The sequence below is a fragment of the Penicillium rubens genome, assembly GCF_028828025.1.
Source record: "Penicillium rubens strain IBT 27055 chromosome Unknown utg000004l_segment0_segment0, whole genome shotgun sequence".
Lineage (NCBI taxonomy): Eukaryota > Fungi > Ascomycota > Eurotiomycetes > Eurotiales > Aspergillaceae > Penicillium > Penicillium rubens.
In genome coordinates, this window is record NW_026890602.1 from 1,878,292 (window position 1) to 1,899,489 (window position 21,198).

At 49.2% G+C, this 21,198-nt stretch overlaps 10 protein-coding genes across 10 annotated transcripts; 3 read left to right on the top strand and 7 right to left on the bottom strand.

Annotated features, from left to right (window-relative positions):
- Positions 1 to 181: 181 nt before the first annotated feature.
- On the bottom strand, positions 182 to 1,312 carry N7525_010681 (DUF2985 domain-containing protein; the record flags this gene model as incomplete). The annotated part of the gene is made up of 1 exon (XM_002561331.1): positions 182 to 1,312. One exon carries the CDS (start codon positions 1,310 to 1,312, stop codon positions 182 to 184), a length of 1,131 nt encoding a protein of 376 aa, XP_002561377.1.
- A 368-nt stretch (positions 1,313 to 1,680) lies between these two features.
- On the bottom strand, positions 1,681 to 4,076 carry N7525_010682 (uncharacterized protein; the record flags this gene model as incomplete). The annotated part of the gene is made up of 4 exons (XM_002561330.1): positions 1,681 to 2,280; positions 2,334 to 2,652; positions 2,699 to 3,636; positions 3,696 to 4,076. 4 exons carry the CDS (start codon positions 4,074 to 4,076, stop codon positions 1,681 to 1,683), a joined length of 2,238 nt encoding a protein of 745 aa, XP_002561376.1.
- A 1,341-nt stretch (positions 4,077 to 5,417) lies between these two features.
- Positions 5,418 to 7,112, top strand: N7525_010683 (flavin-containing monooxygenase; the record flags this gene model as incomplete). Its single annotated transcript, XM_002561328.2, has 1 exon — positions 5,418 to 7,112. One exon carries the CDS (start codon positions 5,418 to 5,420, stop codon positions 7,110 to 7,112), a length of 1,695 nt encoding a protein of 564 aa, XP_002561374.2.
- An 88-nt stretch (positions 7,113 to 7,200) lies between these two features.
- N7525_010684 (Dyp-type peroxidase) lies at positions 7,201 to 8,151 on the bottom strand (the record flags this gene model as incomplete). The annotated part of the gene is made up of 1 exon (XM_002561327.1): positions 7,201 to 8,151. The coding sequence occupies one exon, from the start codon at positions 8,149 to 8,151 to the stop codon at positions 7,201 to 7,203; it is 951 nt and encodes a 316-aa protein (XP_002561373.1).
- A 512-nt stretch (positions 8,152 to 8,663) lies between these two features.
- Positions 8,664 to 9,479, bottom strand: N7525_010685 (SDR family NAD(P)-dependent oxidoreductase; the record flags this gene model as incomplete). Its single annotated transcript, XM_002561326.1, has 1 exon — positions 8,664 to 9,479. One exon carries the CDS (start codon positions 9,477 to 9,479, stop codon positions 8,664 to 8,666), a length of 816 nt encoding a protein of 271 aa, XP_002561372.1.
- A 602-nt stretch (positions 9,480 to 10,081) lies between these two features.
- On the bottom strand, positions 10,082 to 12,194 carry N7525_010686 (Zn(II)2Cys6 transcription factor; the record flags this gene model as incomplete). Its single annotated transcript, XM_002561325.1, has 2 exons — positions 10,082 to 12,067; positions 12,123 to 12,194. The coding sequence occupies 2 exons, from the start codon at positions 12,192 to 12,194 to the stop codon at positions 10,082 to 10,084; spliced, it is 2,058 nt and encodes a 685-aa protein (XP_002561371.1).
- A 321-nt stretch (positions 12,195 to 12,515) lies between these two features.
- On the top strand, positions 12,516 to 13,417 carry N7525_010687 (SDR family NAD(P)-dependent oxidoreductase; the record flags this gene model as incomplete). The annotated part of the gene is made up of 4 exons (XM_061215183.1): positions 12,516 to 12,539; positions 12,600 to 12,980; positions 13,040 to 13,178; positions 13,230 to 13,417. The coding sequence occupies 4 exons, from the start codon at positions 12,516 to 12,518 to the stop codon at positions 13,415 to 13,417; spliced, it is 732 nt and encodes a 243-aa protein (XP_061067695.1).
- A 644-nt stretch (positions 13,418 to 14,061) lies between these two features.
- N7525_010688 (ankyrin repeat domain-containing protein) lies at positions 14,062 to 17,007 on the top strand (the record flags this gene model as incomplete). The annotated part of the gene is made up of 1 exon (XM_061215184.1): positions 14,062 to 17,007. The coding sequence occupies one exon, from the start codon at positions 14,062 to 14,064 to the stop codon at positions 17,005 to 17,007; it is 2,946 nt and encodes a 981-aa protein (XP_061067696.1).
- A 450-nt stretch (positions 17,008 to 17,457) lies between these two features.
- N7525_010689 (coatomer subunit zeta) lies at positions 17,458 to 18,121 on the bottom strand (the record flags this gene model as incomplete). The annotated part of the gene is made up of 2 exons (XM_002561323.1): positions 17,458 to 17,698; positions 17,757 to 18,121. 2 exons carry the CDS (start codon positions 18,119 to 18,121, stop codon positions 17,458 to 17,460), a joined length of 606 nt encoding a protein of 201 aa, XP_002561369.1.
- Positions 18,122 to 18,780: 659 nt separating this feature from the next.
- On the bottom strand, positions 18,781 to 20,765 carry N7525_010690 (uncharacterized protein; the record flags this gene model as incomplete). Its single annotated transcript, XM_061215185.1, has 2 exons — positions 18,781 to 20,060; positions 20,123 to 20,765. 2 exons carry the CDS (start codon positions 20,763 to 20,765, stop codon positions 18,781 to 18,783), a joined length of 1,923 nt encoding a protein of 640 aa, XP_061067697.1.
- Positions 20,766 to 21,198: the final 433 nt, after the last annotated feature.

Consider the following 21,198-nt stretch of genomic DNA (forward strand, 5'->3'; position numbering starts at 1 on the left):
TCTAACTTAGCGCTCTTAAAGTAGGAACCTTTCCCGTAAGCACGCCTAATCACTAGGTAATTTCAATTCTGTCCACGGAACACCTCCACGAAGCTGTGACCACGGTATTGGACAGTGTTGACTGTTACTCATGGTATATAAATCGATATTCCCAATCTTTCGGCCACTCCAGTCCTGAGTATTAGGCTAATGTCTGCATAGTGTGCTGCTTTTCGTTCTCCGGTATCCCCTCAAAGAAGGCACCCTCGATCAACTTGACCTTTCTCCCCTCCCACCATGACATGATTCCTGCCAGAAGGGAACTGAAACAGCCTAAACCAATGAAAAGGCCCACTCCGTAGGCCGGGCGAGTATGGCGGTTGTATGCCCACATGAATGCCGCCATCCCAACCTGGAACAAGCTATTCAACAACATATTTATCACCACGAAGTCCATTTTCCATGTTTTCGTCGGTGGAGCAACCTTGCCCGTTAGGGTCTCACGAACCGCCATTTGGTCGCAACTCGACTCCTCGAAAATAGGATTTCGCATTCTATACCAACTCGAATTTCGCTTCGCAAGCTGCGTTATTGATTTCTTGGATGCTTTTGCAGAGCCGAAGTGCCACATCAGCAGCCAGTAGGTGTCGCGAATCCGCCACGGCGCCAACCCCCACGAAGTTAGACAGAACAACGCATTGAGAATCTGGGAATCGATTTCAATCCATATTTCTTTGCGCTCCTTGCTCATCGAACCGATGTTCAGCAAGAGGAAAAATAGCATGGCACCCCAAGCGACCACATTGAGACCATAAACCAGGATGAAAAGGCCTGTAGGTGTAAGAATGAATCTCCATGCTGCAATAGCAGCTTTCTTGGAGGCGTTGGTGAAGGACGCTTTTGGAGCAATGTGGTCTTCATTGGTTATATTATGTTCAAACTGAGCTTCAGCAAGACGTTTGGCTGGTGCGGCTATGTCATTCTCATCATGCAAGCATCCAAGGTCGATTGTAGGTGCCGTCGCTCTCCGAATTATGGCATCGCTAACTTTATCTTGGGTGCTGACTCGTCGTACACCACGACCATGTACATCGAAGAAGACATCGTCGGGCGACCTTAGATCCGTCGCATTTGGCGCGTGCGCAATGGCTGTTCCCGTCGCCTGCCACATCCCACCGGAGGGATTGTACTCTAGCAGTGTCGTGACAGCACTGACCGAGGCCGAGCGTAGTGTCCGTCCCGTTGTCCGGAAGAGAGGCATTGTAGTATTCGTAGTGAGGATATTCTGAGTTTCTGGCCGGGCTGATTGCCCTTCGGTCATGGTCTGGTCCATAGTCGTAACCTGTCAGTTAAGGCACAATGTGTGGAGAGTGGCCCTGGAAGTGATGTGGTTTTGTTGAAATATTAGGAATGTTGCGGAAACAATAATTAAGATGTTTTAAGTGATTTGAGAGCTTGCTGGGAAGGGAAGTCTAACCTGGGAAGGAGCACAGCAGTGGGCCCAAGTGGATACGGTGGAGCTGTGGCTTTTAGACTTTGCGGTAATCTATTTCTCAATACGATACATACTGTTACATGTATCAGTGGCAGCCTAAATCATCAGTCGAACACCGGGAAACGCTCGGCGTAGCATCCATAAATAGTGACTAGATTCCAACATATATGAAAGATATGTAGACTGTACATGCGAAGAGATCTACCTCACATCATCATGCATTGACCCCAGCGATGTTTTTGTAGAGCGGCATATTCCCGTGACACCCGTTTCGTTTTCTCGATCTTGATCTCCACTGCCCCTTCGCCATGCCACCATCGCAGATATTGAAGCTTGACTGTATGGAAATCCTCAACGCACATTTCCCATTTCCCTCCACTCACCGAAACCGAGGTATCTCCCATTGGGAAATGATACTCCGGAAGGTATATTTCACTTGGAGTGTGAGGTTCAACCTGACTCGCAGTCAATCTCATGGTGAATGTACACTTCTTCAAATCAAAAGCGTAACTCTCTAATCGCCCATTCGTGTAGATAGGAGCGGGGCGGAGCCAAGCTTCCGCTGCTCTATGGCCCCGTTGCGACCGCAAGTTAGCCTGGGAGAAATCAAACGAGGTGAAAAGGCGTTTCAAGGCTTTAAGCGAGCCAAATTCCTCTTCTTCGACATGAATAAGATGATCTTTAGAGCACTCTGTGGAGCCTGACTCTGTTGAGTCGGAAGAGGTTTTGATTCGTAATTCCAAATCATCCTGTGAGTATATGGAAAGATCCTCCCCATTCCACTGATCGCCCCATTGATGGTTATTCTAGACGGAGTTAATTAAGGCTGTCTCTGCCAAAGGTAGACTGGTATGCATACCTCTGCCACATAAACCCATAAGGTAAACCCGTTGGCTGTGCTGCCTTCCAACGCAAAGTGGTTGGCATCCATTGCTCTGATCTGACTACTATAGTCTCCAGTCTTATATGCATGTTTATCATCCATGTCATACGGTATGCCAATCTCCGTGAAAATTAGGGGATGATGGCCCATGTGCTCGACACTTTCATCGCGCAGGAACTTGAGCTGACGACGTAGGCTCTTTCGAATTAATGTCTCGCCGATTTTCATTGCGAAAGGTGGTGCAAGATACTTGCCCCGAAGCAAGCCGATAACATCCAAGTTGTAGAGTCGATTCCTATTGGGATCAATATCATGAATAACAGATAAGGCTTAGTACTAACCAGTGCTTCGTTAAAAGAGTCAAGCCATCATAGAAGTGAGCCGCGTGAACCATGTTCGGGTCATCATCGGCGGTACCCTTAAGGCTTGGTGGTAGCTCCATGACAGGTGGCTGGCAAAACATGATAGTACTTCCACACACGCTGCGAATAGCGTCCTTATACGCTCGGTAGTGGTTCAGAAAGTAAGAGTTTGTAAAGGCTTCATAGTCAAGAAGCTCGCCAGTCAGTGGGTTGCGTGAAAAGTAGTCCTTTTGTAGCAGGGTGGCTTTGCTTTGAGATGCATCCCAGACACCATGTTGCGCCCAGAGGCATTCACCGAGCCGCCAGCCCGGGTCGCGGTGCCAACCATATTGACAGTCATCGTACTCAGTAGAAAGCCATGCCTGTTCTCCCTTTGGGTCTATAACCTCCTTGCCTGTCTGGTATGGGCCGAATGTTCCGAAAGCCCAGGTTTTTACCTCACAGGACCGCCCAGAGCCAATTACCATAGCCTGAAAAGCCGTTGGAGATGTTCCGAGCTGGAGGTGCTGCTCCAATGGGATCGAGGAAATATCTTGATTGCCGATCAGTCCTTTGTGGGGTTCGTTCATACTTTCCCATCCAATGACCACATCTCCTTCGAGATCACCGGCGTTTTGGATTCTTTGTGCAAGGTATTTGCATGCTGCAATGAAGTGGCTTTGCAAATAATCCTGAATGTTCATACCATCGATGATCGCCTTCGGTGCGAAATCTCGACCGGCCCAAAACAAAGTAAACATAGTCTGGCAGGCTAACCTAGTGTAGTTCGTACACCAAAGCATCTTGGGGAACTCTGCGGGATTGTCCCAAGTATTGTGAACTATGGCAGCCTGTGTATTTTTGAAGCTTCTCGGATCGAGTCCCGCAGCATAGAGCGTCCATGTGGGTGCTCCGGATCCTCCTGATAATCGAGACCACTTGAAATAATAAGTTTAGTACACAGACAATATATTCATTCATGACTAGACAGACTTACCACGTCTTGATGCGGATCCATAAAAATGTAGAACCCGTATTTCTTGGCCACACGAAGAATTCCAATAGTGAAATCAATCCATTCCTCATCATAGAGCTTAGGACCAGCGTGTTCGATTGCCTCCCAGGTGAAGATGTATCGAATAGTGTTGTATCCCGATTTTCGGAGACGTTGAAAATGTGTATCAGAATCTTCTAGGGAGAACGGCTTTCCCACAAACGATACATCCGCGTCGAAGAACCCCTGGGCATTGTGCGATCTGAGATCTGGGATTTTCGGATATTTAGCATCACCTGCCACGTTTATTCCCCGCAAGGTGATTTCTCGATTCAATGGGTCTCGGAATGATTGTCCCTCGACGCGCACACGGAGTTGACTCATATTGTTGGCTGCGTTTCATGGACCCGAGGACCATTTAGTTGGTGAATGAAGGAAGCTGAATGCAAATGCCACTGTTGGACTGTTGAGCACTTCTGAAAGATGTATGAGAATGTTTAGCAAACGGGTACAACGGATAAAGGTCCTTGCAACATGGAGACCGAAACCAGCTGACCTCGGGATGTGTACAGGGTTACGTGATCGAACCGTCCCCGGTCGTATACCTAGGTACGGCTGTGCTTCTTGGCCCCTGGGTCAGGTGGGGCCAGGTGGGCCACTATCCATGGAATGCGATTTTGAGTTGCCGTACCTAAATTAAGAACCAATCAGTGCTGTGTATTTGATACATACCGTTGGTGGAGCTGCTACAACAGGATCGCTATACGAATACGCCTATTGTTCGTGGGTGGATTCTGCTCGCCCTTTTTTCAAGGTGAAGAATTTTCTTCAACTGAAGCGGGAGGCCCAGCTTTGTTCTCTGTGCCTGTTAATGGAGGTGGGTATCGATGTACGTACCCAGGATGAGGATGGAAATTACCTAGCTACTACGCTGAATGTAGACCCTAGAGCTTCGCAGCTACTTCAGGAGATGGAAAGTGGCAAGAAAATTTAGGACAATTGCAAGAGCCAAGCCGGCTTGTGGAAAGTAGAAAGGGGGCATAATCTTGTGGAAGAGGTATGATCAGACATAACCCAGTGATCGCATGTCGCAAATCTACTGAACACGAGCCTAGACGCCAACTGCCAAACTGCTAAGCATAGGTTCTGCCCAGGAACTATAATTGTGATACTAGTTATGTGCAACAGCTTCCCAACATGCTTGTAGGGAGCCCCGGCGGTCAGCCAATCTAAGCACCACCAGCCCTGTTGCCCTGTTCGGCTCGCAAATAATTGTTCTTTTTTCATTTTTGTTCCTTTCTTTTTGTACTTGATGCCTTGTATGTTTGGGCTCAGATGACTTAATTTTAACTACTTGGGGTAACAACCTCATTGAAAGCAACAAAAGAGGAAAGCGTCTGCGACACGTGACACGTAAACTGCGGAGAAGATAAGGAAAAGCGTGATGCCCTTTGGGGCTTAGTGCGGGCGTGAGTACTGGCCTGATAAGACCTCAACAGCTGCTCTGAGAAATCGCGTTGGCACATTCGAAGAGGAAGGTTACCGCGAAAGCCACCAGACGGACTTTGTACCCTCGGGATGTTGTCCCACATGTGGCAGCTCCACTGGGAGCTGTGCTCTCATAATGTCAATCCTATAAAGATCATCACGGACGTCGCTGAAGACCTGGATGAACAAGGAGACTGAAATTCCTGATCGCAATTCTTCCGTTGCCAATTTTATACTATGGAGTCCATCAAAATCAACGAACAGCAGTATGATGTCCTCATCATCGGCGCCGGCCTTTCAGGTATCTGCGCACTTCGCAACTTCCGAAACCGCTTTCCATCTTGGCGCATTGCTGTTCTCGAGGCAGCCGACAATGTGGGAGGAACTTGGTACTGGAACCGCTACCCGGGAGCGCGAGTCGATACTGAGTCACTTTCCTACGCATACTCGTGGGACAAAGACCTTTTGAATGAATGGGCCTGGAAGGAGTCCTTCTCCGCCCAGCCAGACGTCCTCCGTTATATTGAACATGTCTGCGATAAGCACAACCTCTACCAAAACATACAACTTAATACTCGAGTGAAGAAAGCCGTTTGGCAGGACAAGAACAATACTTGGCTGTTTCGCGACGAAGTCGGCACCCATCACCGGACCCGTTTCTTTGTCAGCTGTATGGGTTTCCTGTCTACTCCTACGCTCCCTGCCATCCCAGATATTGAACTGTTCCAAGGCAAATCTTTTCACACCTCCCGCTGGCCAAAGGACTTCGATATGCGTCGTGACCTGGCCAACAAGCGAGTCGGTGTTATCGGCACCGGCGCAACAGGAATTCAAACAATCACAGCGCTATCAAAGGAACCGAGCATCAAATCATTGAATGTTTTTCAGCGCACGGCAAACTGGTCCGCACCCCTGCGCAACGAGCTGATTACCCCCGAGCAGATGGAACAACACCGCAAGAACTATGATGCCCTTTTCCAACTATGCGCCAAGACACCCACCTGCTTTATGCACCAGGCCGACCCACGCAAGTCCCTAGAAGTGTCTGCGGAAGAGCGCTTGAAGCTTTGGGAGGATATATATGCAAAGCCCGGTTTCGCGAAATGGCTCGGCACATTCAGCGACACATATAACAACCGTGAAGCAAACAAACTCTACTCCGACTTTATGGCCACCAAGATTCGAGCCAGAATAAATAATCCGGAGGTTGCTGATAGCTTGATTCCCAAAAATCACGGCTTCGGCACACGACGAGTCCCTCTCGAGAGTGGATACTTTGAGGCGTTCAACCAGTCCAATGTGCACCTCGTTGACCTCAAGAAAACCCCAATTGAGAGAGTCACCAAGGACGGCATTATCACCTCGGATGGCAAGGAGCATGAATTAGACGTTTTGATCTATGCGACTGGCTTTGATGCCATTACCGGTGCATTCAGCTCCATTGATTGGACAGGAAAGAACGGTCGACCCCTCCTCGGCTCCAGCAATACAAAGGAAGGGCAGCAGGCAATTTGGGTTGATCACCGGCCCCGTACATACTTGGGCATGACGGCTTGCTCCATGCCTAACATGTTCATGGTCCTGGGTCCACACCAACCATTCGGCAATGCTCCTCGGACCATCGAACACGCCGTGGAAGTTATCTCAGATCTCCTGCAGCACTGCAAAAACAGCAACTACTCCTATGTAGAGCCGACAGGAGAAGCTGTGGATGCATGGACGGAACACGTCGTTGAAAGCAGCAAAGGTGCTTTGTCAAACGAAATCGATAGCTGGATGACCGGGGTCAATACGAATGTCAAGGGCAAGACTGTTCGGAGTGTCGCGAGGTATGCTGGCAGCGCGGTGGAATATCGCCGGAGATGCGCCGAGTCTAAAGCGGCCGGTTGGAAGGGTCTGGCATTTGCTCAGCTCTCAAGTTCCAAGCTTTGATGAGGATGAACTATTACTACTAAAATGCTTTGCTACATCTAGTACATACATTGTCCAATATACGAAGCACGATCACAAAGCATCGACCTCAGTCAGAACCCAAACTAGCCAATAAACTAGCAGATGGAGCAAAGAAGGTTGTCCCGGTAAGCGGCTTCGAGAAATCAAGGATGCGATCATGCAGATCAGGAGGATCTCCAACAAACATACGCTCCAACATTTTTTCGATAACCCAGAGACGACGAGTATAGCCAATAAAGTAAGTCCCAAACTCGCCAGAACCAGGAGATCCAAACGGCATATTGTCGCGGAGAATCTCATGCTCGTTCCCATCCTCATCTTCAATGGTGTTGAGTGTCTTGTGAGAGCGCTGTCCGGACGTGGCATCATCTAGTTCAACATTATCTATCTTAGTTCGGCCAATAATCCTCTCCTGCTGTTCGGTCGAGAGATCTTTCCATCCAGGTAGATCATGAGAGTACTTCTGTACAACGATATAACTTCCACCAGATGCAGACTCATCCTCCTCTGCAACCAGAACAGAACCCGGGACCGCCAATCCAACTGGATTAGCCGTACCATCTACAAAGCCAAGAAGGTCCCGCACATCGAAGTAACGAAAACCGACCGTCTCGTCGACGACGGAGACAGAGTCGCCCAGTTGGTCTAGCAGCTGACGCTCGAATTCGAAGCAGATATCTCTGCGCTCGGAGCGAATGTGGAAAAGCAGATCACCAGCTGTCGAGACCGCGGTGTGTTTTGCGCCTTTGATCTCGCGGGAGGGGTGCAGTTCTGAGGGTCGGGGAAGACCCGTGAGACGATCCCAGATGTCACTTCCAATGCCAACGGTGCACGCAAATTGGGCGTTGAGGTCACGGATAGATACATTTTTGGCTAGGCTGTCTACGCCTGCCAGAGTTGAGCGCACGTTTTCAATGGCATTGGGCTTGTTGGTCACAGAGAGAACAAGAAAGGTAGCTGATTGCGTGAGAGGAGCATCCACGCGTTGGGGAGCTATTGGGACACGGTGGGTGCTCATATCTGCTTTTTGGTGCGGCTTGCAATTGTAAGAGGCAGGTATGCGGCCGGGGAGGATCGCTTGGTTGGTGAAATGGCGTTTTCGCAGGATTAAGCTTTTCGAAGCGCTAAAGAGATTTAAATAGACAAAACAAGACATAAAGGACGAGGAAAGAGTGTCGAGAATATACGAGTTGACTAGTGTCCTGGACTTGTTCATACTTTAGCTGCTGGCAGCCCGTGTTGGAGGAAAGTCCAGTTTTATTGAGGACCCCAACGATGTGAGTCCATCAACTGCTTATATTAAAGGAAGAAATTATTGGACACGTTCAGGGTTCTACGAATATCAAAAAGTGAAGAAGGGAAAAAGAAATCGTCGATGCTACCTCGTAGGGTCATGACATCAGCTCACACTTGGCCAAACCCCCCAGGGGGAAATGTTACCGCGTGTCTCGACTGACGCATAATTTTGTGGATTTGTGAGAATATGGAACACTAACTTGGAGATTACAGATTTTATATATAAATGGATGCTCATCGCTGAGTGTACCCGCCATCCACGAATAAAGCCGTTCCAGTAACAAAAGAAGCCCGTCCACCACTCAAATAAACAACTCCATCAGCGATCTCCTCCGGCCGACCCATCCGCTCCATTGGAACTGCGTTGGCGACCTTCTCCTGCATAGCTGCAAGGATCTGGGGCGACTTGGTCGTCAATGGGGTCACGGTATACCCAGGACAGATAGCATTGATACGCAGCCCATCCTTAGCATAATCCTCAGAGGCAGTTCTCGTCAAACCAATAACCGCATGTTTCGTCGCAGTGTACGCAGTCGACAACGCAATCCCAGCGACGCCTTGAATAGACGAGAAATTGACGATTGAGCCACGCTGTAGTGGTCTGCCATCAATCGAGGACCGGAGAGGCTCCTGCTTCAACATGATTTTGGCGGCAGCGCGCAGAACGAAGAATGTTCCCGTGAGATTGACGTTCAGAATTCGCTCCCAATCTGAAGTTTCGCAGAATGCAGCCCCGCCTGCGTGCTTCATTGCGATTCCGGCGGCGTTGACGACGTAGTCGAGTCGGCCAAATGTCGTCGCGACTTCTTGGACAACTTGATTGACGCGATGCTCATCTATCACGTTGGTGGGGTAGGTTACAACTCGACACAGCTTTGATCCCTGTCCGCGTTGTTGCTCTTCGATCTCCGCTTTGACAGCTGCCAGGGCTTCGGGGCTGATGTCCAGCAGGGCGATTCCTGAGGCACCATCTCTGGCGAATGTTTTTGCGCAGGCGCGGCCAATACCTGAGGCGGCGCCTGTGATAAGTGCAATTCCAGGTACGTCCATTTGGGATAGGTTGTGAGGCTCTGGCGTAGTTTGTTGGTGTTTGTCCTTTGATGGACGTAGCGGGAAGGGTGATTGATGGTGGGTAAAAGGAACAGAGCAATTGGATATTGATGGCTTATGTAGTTTTTTACGGAAAGGCTTGAATAAATGCCGATGGCAGCTCAATGTCTCTCTCCGAAGAGGAGATATACTTTCCTACTTTGGCGCATGTGGGGTTGTCGCGGAGACTTGCCTAACTTGCGTCTGGCGATAGCCGTGCAACCCATGTATGACAGCGCACCTTGCACTTGCTTTCCTATCTGCTAGACTATCTGGTGAACTGACACGTACTTCCGCTAATGCATATGCCCAGTGCGGGGGCGTTGCAGCAGATTGTCACCTTGGATTTGAGGGAGCATTCCTCGGGCAGAGGCTACGGAAATGCTAACATTACATTTGCACACAAAATAGATAAAAGAGTTGGCTCAAAAATACAAAGCTTAGGCTATCCTGCTCTACAGACACAAGGAAGAATATCAATATCCATATTCACTGTAATAGTAGGTGATCATCAACATGCAAGTTTCTAGATTGACTTCCTGTCCAGAGCATCATATTAGAAATTAAAATAGCTGCTGGAAAGGCATAGTGCTTTTCATAAGATCCAGCCAAGTTACACTCTTTCCATTAGCAGAAGTCTTCTCTTGCCAAATTCGCTGGATATTGGCCAATGTTTCAGTAAAGCAAGACAAGCCACTGCGGCGTGCCGAATTGACAAACCAGTCAGAAAACGATACCTGAGCCAATGAATCCTCAGCTTCACAAGCCGCAATAAACGCAGGCCAGATAAAGCCTGCTGAGCCATGGACCACGGTGGAGTCTGTGTCCTCGCAACGTAGTAGATGGTCCAACACGCCCGCGACCTTTTGCTGTAGCAAGGAAGAGTCCACGTCGTGGATTCGACGATAAAAGTATATCGCCAGTGCATTCTGCATGGCATTGAGCATATTCTTTATAATTTCACGGTCCAGTTCAGAAGGGATATGGTCCAGGCTAGGTAGTGGTAGCTTGTTGATATAGTCTTCGAGAGTCTTCGCCCGACCGCTAAACTCTTTCAAGCTGATGCAATTTGATGCATCATCCGCTTCTGTTGCGTCCTTTTCTTTCCCTAATCGAATAACCTGGGATAAGAGGATAACCCAAGGTTCAGGGATACCAAATATCTCCGGGTAGAGAGTGTTAGACCAGAAGCCAGGCCTTTCCAGATGTAGATCATTCTCGCCTTCCTCTTTCCCACGCACTCTCATCATCTCTTGGTCCAGATTCTTCCAACCCGATAGACGAAAAGATAGACTGTCAAGGCTATAGTTTCCTAGCCCGCTCGTTTCAATGGCGGCGTGAACGTGATGACGCTGTCTTGAGTTCGCTCCACAAATGAAGATACTCTCATGGATGATGCGCTCAAATACATAGCAGTGGTGCAGTAGTCGTACTTTCCGGGACTTTTTTCGTGGAAGTCCCCTTAAACGAACGAACTTCTCTGCTTCCACAAAATAATATTCCGATTCTCTTCGGTTCCCCGAGAGCATCGTCACCTGGACCATGGTGAGCAATGCCATCAATATTGACTTGTATTTGGCCACTTTGGGGACATTGTAGGCGGTCGCCAGCATCATCCTTGCATGCCGCTGGGCTTTATGCTTATATATGACGGCCTTCTCGCTCCATGTTCGGAATCCAGAGACTCCGCCAAGGCTGAATGCACTTATGGCCAATGTTCCGTAGAATGCACACAAACTGGCGTCAGTCATATGATCGCCCAGGACCAAACCAGCGAGGCAGCTCTTGGTGTGAGGTATGAAAAGAACATGCCAGGGGGTTTTGGAGTGTCGGAGGGGAGTCATCAGGCTAATCACAGCCGAAGCATAGTGCTTGAGAAGAAACACGGCATCTTGGGGTACGGCTTTTGTGGTACCCATAGAAGTCAAAGAGGTCGGTGATATGGAATGATCTAGAAAGTATGATGTGGGTAAATATTCATTGGCTGCTGAATCGTCTTCCAGGGTATCCTGATCCATCACGGCGTCTAAATATCCCGGAGGAGGCGGACTGGGAACATTCTCTTGTCCGTCTAAAGTGAAGTGCAACAAGGCTTGTGACCATGGCGACAGAGGCATTTCTGACGAGGCCAAGTAAGGATCCGTGGGTGGGATCACATCCTCCGGCGAACTGGAATGTGTCTGTTCACGGTCGTTCACAGCTGGTTTGTAAGGCAGGGTGTCTCGATCTTGGTTCAATCTGAACGCCCCGAATGGTCCTTGGTGTATCTCGACCTCGTCAGAAATAGTCGTTCGTTCGCATTCTTCATCAATGTGGGATATAATCCGAAGAGTTGTCTTTGGGGGCGCACTCGAGACAAGCCATTGACTCATCCGTTCTCTTTCCTTTACTGAGAATAATGGTCGACGAAACCGCACCCCAAGATTGCGAGGTGAGCTCTCGAAGTCAAAGAAGATATCTTTCTCGTATCCCCCGCAGTCCAGGCCAAGATATCGACACGTTGAACATTCTGGACGTCCTTCGTCGCATTTCACATGTCGGCTTCGACACTATATTCTGGGTGAGAAATGTAATATTATACCTCAGTGAGACCGCCGAACCTACTGTAGCACATCCTGTGAATGACCGGGTATGAGTAACTGACTCGTGCACAGCTTCTGGAAGTGAATCTGTCATGTTTCGGTGATTGAACAAGGCAAGTGTTGCAGAGGAGTCTGCGGGGGAAGTGGATCGGTGGATCGCCGATAGCGCAAACCTGCCTGTTTTGACGGTGCGCGGTCACTTGCCTATTATAGCGGATAATCTATGCGGGTTATATGTGAAAAATGTACGCCTGTTTTGTAGGCGATATCCAGATTCCCTTATAACTATCCATGGATGTATCTGATAATGTGATAATGTGTAATCCCCTTCAGGGCAGTTTTATTCCCCGCTCGCTGTACCAGAACCAATATCATTATCAGTGAAACTACAACCGGTGACTTTTAGTATAGAGCAATGACATCTTTCGAGGATAAAGTGGTAATTACCGGTCACCTCTCTCTATCAGGAGATCTTCTGACCCAAGCATGTCTCCCCTAGATTGCTATCACCGGTGCAGCCTCCGGGATGGGGTTAGCCACGGCACAGCTCCTCGCAAGTCGCGGCGCAAGAATCTCTCTTGCCGATATCAACGAAAAGGCCCTGGAGGAAGCTATCGAGTCCCTCCCAAATAGCGACAAGCATATGTTCACGGTTATCGATGTGCGCAACAGCAAATCAGTGGATGGGTGGATCCAGTTGACTGTCGACAGGTTAGGCAAGCTGGACGGTGCTGTAAATATTGCCGGGGTGATCTCGCCTGCTGCGCCAATAATTGAGGAGACAGACGACAATTGGGATTTTACATTCGCTGTGAACACACGCGGTGTGTTCTTCTGCCTGAGGGCTCAGCTGAAAGCTATGAAGGCCGGTGGTAGCATCGTGAGTCTCATCTCAGTGTCGAATCGGAGGGATACAACGCTGAATCCCTTTTGGAATAGGTTTCTGCTGCAAGTGTGTTCGGACAGATGGGTGCCCCCGGTGTCTCGGCTTATTGCGCCAGCAAAGCAGCTGTTATTGGGTTGACACAAACGGCAGCAAAGGAGAACCAACATATTCGAGTCAACTGTGTTTCTCCCGGTAGGCCTAACATCTGATACACGTTTGTATGTTAGTTAATCAACCGTTTAGGGTCTGTCAATACGCCTCTCTCTGCCGGTGAAGATCCTGAAGATGTAAAGCGTGGCTTGCAAAAGACGGTACAAAGGCGACAGGCAGAACCAGGGGAAATTGCAACTGTTATCGCATTTCTTCTCAGTGAAGAGGCGAACTTTGTGACTGGGGCTGTGTACAATGTGGATGGAGGTTGGATGTGCTGATGTGAAGATGTGGAGGTGAGGGAGATGGAGGTCGCATATCGAAGAGAATAGAGTACGTTGGTCTTGTCTTTGGGTTACTTGTAGACTATTCAAGTTGCTTCCATTTTCAATATGTTCTTCTGCTTGCTAACCATTTCATCATTTCGCAATTCCATCTCTCATCGAATCAATGATGGAAGTTCCAAGATCCTGGTTCACTAGATGAAGGCGATACGGTCACCTTCAATAAGCCCACGCGCTCGGAACAGGTAAAAAAATATCCTTTAAACCAGATTTTGTAGTATCTTTTTACTAGTCTTCTTAAATGTCTTTTTAGCTGCCTATACATGCCTGTTTACAAGTAATTCGCAACACACTATATATTTAGCACGGGCGAGAATCATAATACACAATAGCTTTTCTATATATGTCACTAGAAGTGCTTATATTAATTATTCCACTGTAATAACCGACAAAATCATGTAGATAGCCAATAGGACCGAAGTACCCAATGGGTTCTGCGCTAGCACATGTACTATTCCCCGCCCTAAATGTCTTGGAATGTTTGGCAAGTTTCAATGTCAACACCAAATCCCACCCTCACTTCCCTTCACCGGAGTAGTATATAGTATACTCCATGAATCAAGTCCGGGAGAATATTAGACATGTCGCAACTGACCTCGACCCCACGCTTGAAGCCCGATGTCCGCCTCGCACAGGCGGTATCACAGTTCGAGGCCGAACTGTCCAATGAGCAAAAAGCAAGTTTCCGTGCCTGGAGAACTACATCAATTGAGTCTCCCCCTGGTATCCAAGATGTCATGCAACTCACAGCCGAGATTGATCGTGTCTCCGAGAAGCGACGCCGGTGCTTGGGACCGCGACTTATGAACGTCCTACAAGCTACTCAGCAATTTGCAGCTTTAGGAGATATCATAGTCGGTGGATCTCAGAATCTGCTTGCGTGTGGGGTTTGGTCAGTAATGCGGATATCGCTCCAACTAGTCCTCGACTTTTCCTCCTATCTTGAGCAATTATCGAATATATTCATGACTGCTGGGCGTCTTGCCCCTCGTTACGAGAAGATGGCTTTACTTTATCCTCGGTCAAAGGATTTACAATCTTCTCTCTGTGAATATTTCATTTTGATCGTAGGTCTTTGCCATGAGATGATCACATTTACACGCAAGTCAATTTTTGGGAAATTGAGGGCATCCGCGCTTGGTGACTCGGACCTGAAGACATACCAATCAGAGCTTGAGTCCTGGGGAAAGACCATCAAAGCCGAAGTCGGCTTCTTGGTGGCCAAGGGGATTGAGGACGAGGCCGAAAACAACTCGCGGTTCAGAACAGTCTCATCGATATTCCAGAAATCAACCGCGTATCAGCAAGCGATTCAAACGAAACAGCGCGTCCTTGATTTCTGCTCACAGTACGATTGCACAGTGTCCTGGAAGCAGGCTCGAAAATCAGGCAACACTAATATGTTCCGGGCGAGCGCCCAATATCAAAATTGGAAAAGTATGCCTCTTTCTTCCACCCTCGTCTATACTGGGAAGTTGGGCTCCGGGAAGTCTGTGCTTCTCGCCAATATAGTGGACGATCTCCACATCCAGAATGAAACGCCGCATGTGGCATATTTCTTTTGCCGACATGATGTGTCTGAGAGTCTTAAAGCGCGGGAAGTCATTGGCTCCTTAGCTCGTCAGTTGTTATACCCTATATCAGACTTCACGGCGGCCGCAGAATACTTGGACAGAACGCATCGGCGCGAACCAATAGAAATAATAATGGGACTTCTTGCAAGTTTTCTTACTCCTCTTCGTAAGACAAAGAGGTTCTTCGTTGTTGTCGATGGGCTAGACGAGCTTGACGTGCGTGAAAGAGACATCGTGATCCAGCAGCTATCAGATCTTCAGAATGAGACATTTGCAATGCTACTTTGCATTTCTCTTCGTGAGGATCCAAGCGAGAGCCCCCTCATAACTACCTTCGCGCGACTTGCTGCGCCGGTTGTTACGCCAATTCCGAACAACGCACCCGACATCGAACATTTCATCGAGACAGAATTGGAACATCGAATCGAATCTGGACAGCTCATGATTGGCAGTCCTCTTCTGATCCTCGAAATCCAAGATGCTCTACTAAAAGGATCACAAGGGATGTTCCTTTGGGTAGCTCTCCAAATCGAATCTTTATGCGCGATGGAAAGTGATGAAGAGATCCGCCAAGCTCTTGCAGACCTACCGAAGGATCTCTCAGAGACATTCTCTCGCACTTTACGATCGAAATCCAACCATACACGTCAAAAGGAGATATTGGCCATTCTAACCGTGGCCCAAGCCCCGCTCACTCTCCAGCAACTGCGCGAGGCGCTATGTGTTGTGCCGGGTGATTTGGACTGGAATCCGGATAGACTGCTCAACAATATGCATAACACCCTGGCTTCTTGTGGCAGTCTTGTCGCTGTTGATGAGGAGGAGCTTACTATACATCTTGTTCACCACAGTGTGAAACAGTTCCTCCTCGGTGAATTCAAAGATTCGACTGAAACCCTAGTCAACGCGGATGACGCTCATCAATTGATGGCAAGCATCATTCTCACCTACCTCAACTACAGCGTGTTTGAAAATCAAGTTTCAAAAAATGTAATACCACAGCTGCAAACTGGATCTGTACCCTCTGAGGTGATTCTCTCAACACTCAAACCATCAACTGGAGTCAGGAACATGGCAATCAAACTCCTCAGATCCCGAAAAAGGGATGGCTTTGATATTGGAAAAGTCATCGCAGAGACGAAGCTCCAGAACCATTCTACAGAAGAGCAGTTCTACTTCCACAAATACGCCGTATCATTCTGGCTATACCACGTCGTGCACGCCTTTAACCTCCCCGAAGTCATACACAAGTTATTACTCCGACTCCTGGATCGAAGGTTATCCTTGAGCCTCAACATCACTGACAAGGAAATCGACAAAGTATTATCGTGGTCCACGAAAAAGAAACAATACGCATCCTTGATCAAGATCTTGCTCGATCCGGGAAACATGACATCAACGGAACGGGACATGTCACTGGATGCGCTGCATATCGCTGCGGGCGAAGGCCACGGCGCAATGATCAAGGTCCTCTTAGAGCGCGCAAAGATGTATGACATGATGATGTTCGAGGGCTCCCACCCGCAGGGACTACATCTATCCGCTCAAAACAAAATTGAGACGTCACTTGATCGTGACAAGGTCGATGTCAGCTCGAGGGATTCCCTGCGTTGGACACCGTTGCATCGAGCAGCAATGAATGGAGACACGTCGGCCGTGATCTTTCTACTTACAGTGGTCAATGCAAATCCTAGGACGCCTGATATGATGGGACTCACCCCTTTGCATCTGGCTAGTATGAATGGTCACTTTGAGGTTGTGAAGGCACTCCTTGATCACGGAAATGCGGACCCAAATGCTAGTGATAAAGAGGGACGAACTCCCGGGGATCTTGCTTTGGAAAAACTCGATGAAGAAAGCATTTCAAAATTAGATCCCCGGCTTTTCGTTTCTTCGAGAGAAATAAATGATATCGACGCCGCCGAAGACAGACCTGTTAGTCCACTTGGTTGACTCGATTGATATCAGGCGAGTGGTCAACTAGCGGACATTGTCCTAGGATACTGTGGTGTACAAATTGAAGAGAGAAGGCCTCTGATACAGGCTCCAGACGCAGTGAACATCTCCAGAAATGACGAGGTTATTTGATTTTCTCATTGCACATATTAGTCTCTCGAACATAGGATCATGAATTATGCGGTGTCCCGGCCCAACATTGTCAATATCGAACATAACACAATGATGTAGCCAAGACCTTTTGTAAGATGCTAGAATAAAAAGGAACAGGTCTATGTCATCGATGCCTGGAAACAACCAAGTCGGGCAGACAAAAAAAGGAAAAGCCATAACGCGCCAGGACCAGCCAGGAAGAAAAGCGGTTTGAAAAAAAAGAGTCAAGAAATGCTCCAATGAGGGGAAAACGCATCGTAGCCCTCCAACGCAAGACAACAATCGGAGTCCCATTTACATCTGTCGCAACCCCTCTGCAAGACGCCGCTTGCCGAACTCCCAGGCGTTCATTAGACCCTGTTCCGTGAGGTCGATATTCTTCATGTTGGGTGCATCTGCAGCCGGTGCGCGGCTGACACGCGAAGCGATCATAACCGGGTCCGTCTCGAGAATGATTCCGTCGTCGATGGTCTCGTCGATAGTCAAGGAGACGAGATCGTAGTTCTCGACGATAGTACGCTTGTCGGTTGCGCCCCTGATGAACGATCTTGTTAGCATTGATGAAATTCCCCGCTTCAGATAAAACAACGTACTTGAATAAGATTCCCAGGGCATCCCGTAGTGACAATACAACATTGTAGAGCAGCACCTCGTTCTCGTCGGCACTTCCAACAACGTAAATCATGACATCGCTCTCCATCTTGAAGACCACGATGCGGTTATCGTAAAGGATCACATCGCTTGAGGACTTGTTGGTCTTCTCAAGGAGACCCTTCTCGAAAGCACGCTGTTCCTTTACGGTGGGGTAAGGGTTGGCACCAGGGTAGTCAGTTGAGTTCGGTGCAGCGCCGGCGGGGGGGTGTGGTGCCGAGAAGTACTTTGCGTAGATTCGGGAGCCATCGTCAGCGGACATGACAAGGACCGCATTGACGGAGAAGAGGGACAGAGAGCCGGGCATGGTGATTATTGCTGTGTTGGGGAGCAATTGGGGAAATACTGTCCTTGTGATTGTTGATGCTCAATCGCCAATCTGGCCGGAGGCGGAGACGCACTAATGTTGTTCCGCCTTCAAGCTCTATACACTATACAGGTGGACTGCACACCACAGCGTACAGTGGGTGGGATAAATCCAAACATATTCCACTCTGGCTTGAAACTAGTACTCAGTTGGCTTGCGACCACTTATTCCTAATCATTTTCCGTCTCATCGGTGCGACAGTGGGAAGTTGGTATAGATGGAGATATAACCAGCCATTCGTTGGCTCTTGTCCTCAATTGAAATACTACAAGGCTGGAATAAGGTATACATCCTGAGATTGGGATGTGGCATAAAATGAGTGGAAAGACATCATCGTGAAGGATACATGGGGAATAATATATATCAAGATAAACAAAAACCATGATATGATGTATGAGACTCCTTTCGAAGCCACATCGCATGAACATCATGATCAGATCGCGTCAAGGAAAACGTGAGAAATCGGGGCCCTTGAAATATAGGCGGACATTTCAAGACATGAGTTGCGTTATGTGCATCATAGGGGTATGGGTATGTTAAAAATATGGTCAAAGATCAGTTCAAGATCACATCAAATCATACTGCCCGGAGAACAAGGCCTACTGCGGCGCTGGTTCATCGGTGCTGGCGCGATTCAACCACGGGATCCAGCTCGCGCGGTTCGCCTTCTTGCGAGCCGCTTCCTCCTCCTCCTTGATCCTAGTAGTTTCGCTAACAAGGCGTAGAGGGCGCAACTTGTCCTGTTGCATAACCGCTCCAGTGTAGTTGTTCATGCCACCACTGGATCGAGGAGGGCTGGAGGTAGCCCCGGTGGAAGCTGTATCTCCGTGAGGATCACTTGTGACACTAGGGGAGCTGCTGCGACCGGCCCGATCGGGCTGGCTGGACATGGATGGTGCGCGGCTCATGCTAGATATATAACTTGCTGCTCCGGAGAACATGCTCTGGCGGGATCCGGGGCCCATTGCAGTCGGGCTGATGGGTCCGCCCGAGTTACGTCCGCCGCGGTACATGTGACCAACCACACTCGCGGCACTTGGGTCGACTTGTTCCGAGCGGCTGCGGCGGTGGCTGGCTCTCACAGACTGCGTACGGAAGGGAATGCTTGGTGCAGTGTTGGGGTTCTCGTTGGGGTTGTTCTGAGAGGGGTGCGGTGGAGGCAGCATGCTGGTTGGACGCGACCGAGGTTGGGTTGAAGGGCGGGAATTTGGAACACCGACAACTGACTTCGCTCGTTGTATGAAACTTTGCGACGAACCGTCGTCTTTCTCCGGGGGAGTTGGGGGAAGCTCCTTTTCACTCCCCCCGGTCTTTGTGGTAGAGGTTTCCTCATCCTCGTTCCGGTCCAGAATATGTTCAAATCCATCATGCATAAGCAGTCTACTGATAATGCGCTCTATGTAGAGTGTCAGAGCTTTGTTCTGATCTTTGAGGGCCTTCACCTCTCCGTCCGGTTGTTGTGCGGCATCGGTTTCGGGCGACTCGTCCACAGATTCAAGCTCATCTGCCAAGGACCCCCGTCCAGCTGCCGACTCCTTTGTGGGGTTGGCATCCCGCATGAACTCGCCCTTGGCAAAGTCGCCAGTAAGAGTCTTCTCGCTGAGAAGAAGCTGATAGCTTTCATTGTCTTCCATCAAGCGGGCGTTGGCGACGCGGGCCTCGAGCAAGTCTTTCTCTAGTTCTTGCTGACGGCCGCCACCGGCGTTCTCCATCTCGACGAGTTTGATCTGTGACTCGGCCAGTTCGAGGCGTAATGACTCGATGAGTTTGTCTTTCTGGAGGAGAAGTGTAGAGTTGTTACGGGATGGACTCCGCTCGAGGTGGGAGGAGGGCGCGAATTGACCGTCCACGTCCGGGGAAGATCGATTGCGGAAGCTCGCTATACCGGTGGTCAGTATCTGAATGTAATCACCGGGGTTTGCAGGAGTATGAGTGTCTTACAAGACCGGGAGACTTGGTGGCGATCCCCTTCTGCGTTCATGCGCATGTCCTTCTGTGCTATCGAGTCCTTCAAGCGTTGAATAGTCGCCTGCATCTCTTCCTCCCGACTAGTCTGCTGTTCTTTCTCTTGGAGCATAGCATTCCGCTCAGCCTCGTGGTTTTGTTCCAGATCCCGGATCTGACGACCCTGGTCCCGAATTTCACTGTTGAGGGCCTCGATCCGACTGTCTCGCTCATGAGCCTGGTCCTCCAGCTTGGTCTGTTCACTGATCGCCTCGTCGAGGCGCATTTGCAGAACGCCGAGCTGCTTTTGATATTGTTCGGAAGCACTTTCAGCCTTTTGAAGCTGTTCCCGCAGTTCCTCAATGAGGGCGGCGTTCTGAGCCCGCGCCTCTTCTTCGGAGGGGTCGTTGGAAACTCGTGGTACGTTTGACATGCTGAGGTTGGAACGGCCAGGTTTTCTTGCAGCTGCGCGCGCGGAAACAGGAGTCGAACCTCTTAAGGAGGGGGAACGGTTGAGACCGTTGGTTGCGCTGGGCGAGCGTGCATGCCCTCGTGTGGACCCGTTGTTGGAGTGCGGATCTGCGGTTGATGATTTGCTGGAACTGCCGGGAGTTCCAGACTTTCGAGGCGTTGCTGACATGGTGAAAGGGCCCAAGTCCGACGCTGGTGAATGTATAAGAAAAGTAAAATGTATATAAACCCCGTATTATACTTCAATGGGGGAAGAGAAAAGAAGATTTCAGGGTTGCGAGTGTGATTAAGAGCGGTCAAAACTTAGTGGACACCTTGTGGAGAGCGCTTGGATGGGAAGATTGAAGGCCAGGAATGCGGATGAAAGCTGTCACAGATTGATTGCGTGCCACATGGTTGATCGAAATTGGAAATTCATCGGAAACAATGGTATGAGAGTCGGAATGAGAAAGGAATTGACAAGAGTGATGGTTGCAGACCTTAAAATCAAAGTTGTTCTTGGGAATGCGGATCCCCTTACTGTATCTAAAAATACGCAACGGCTTTGGGGGCTGGAGCAATACGAGAGGACTTTCTGGAAGAGGAAAAGATAACTCACGGGG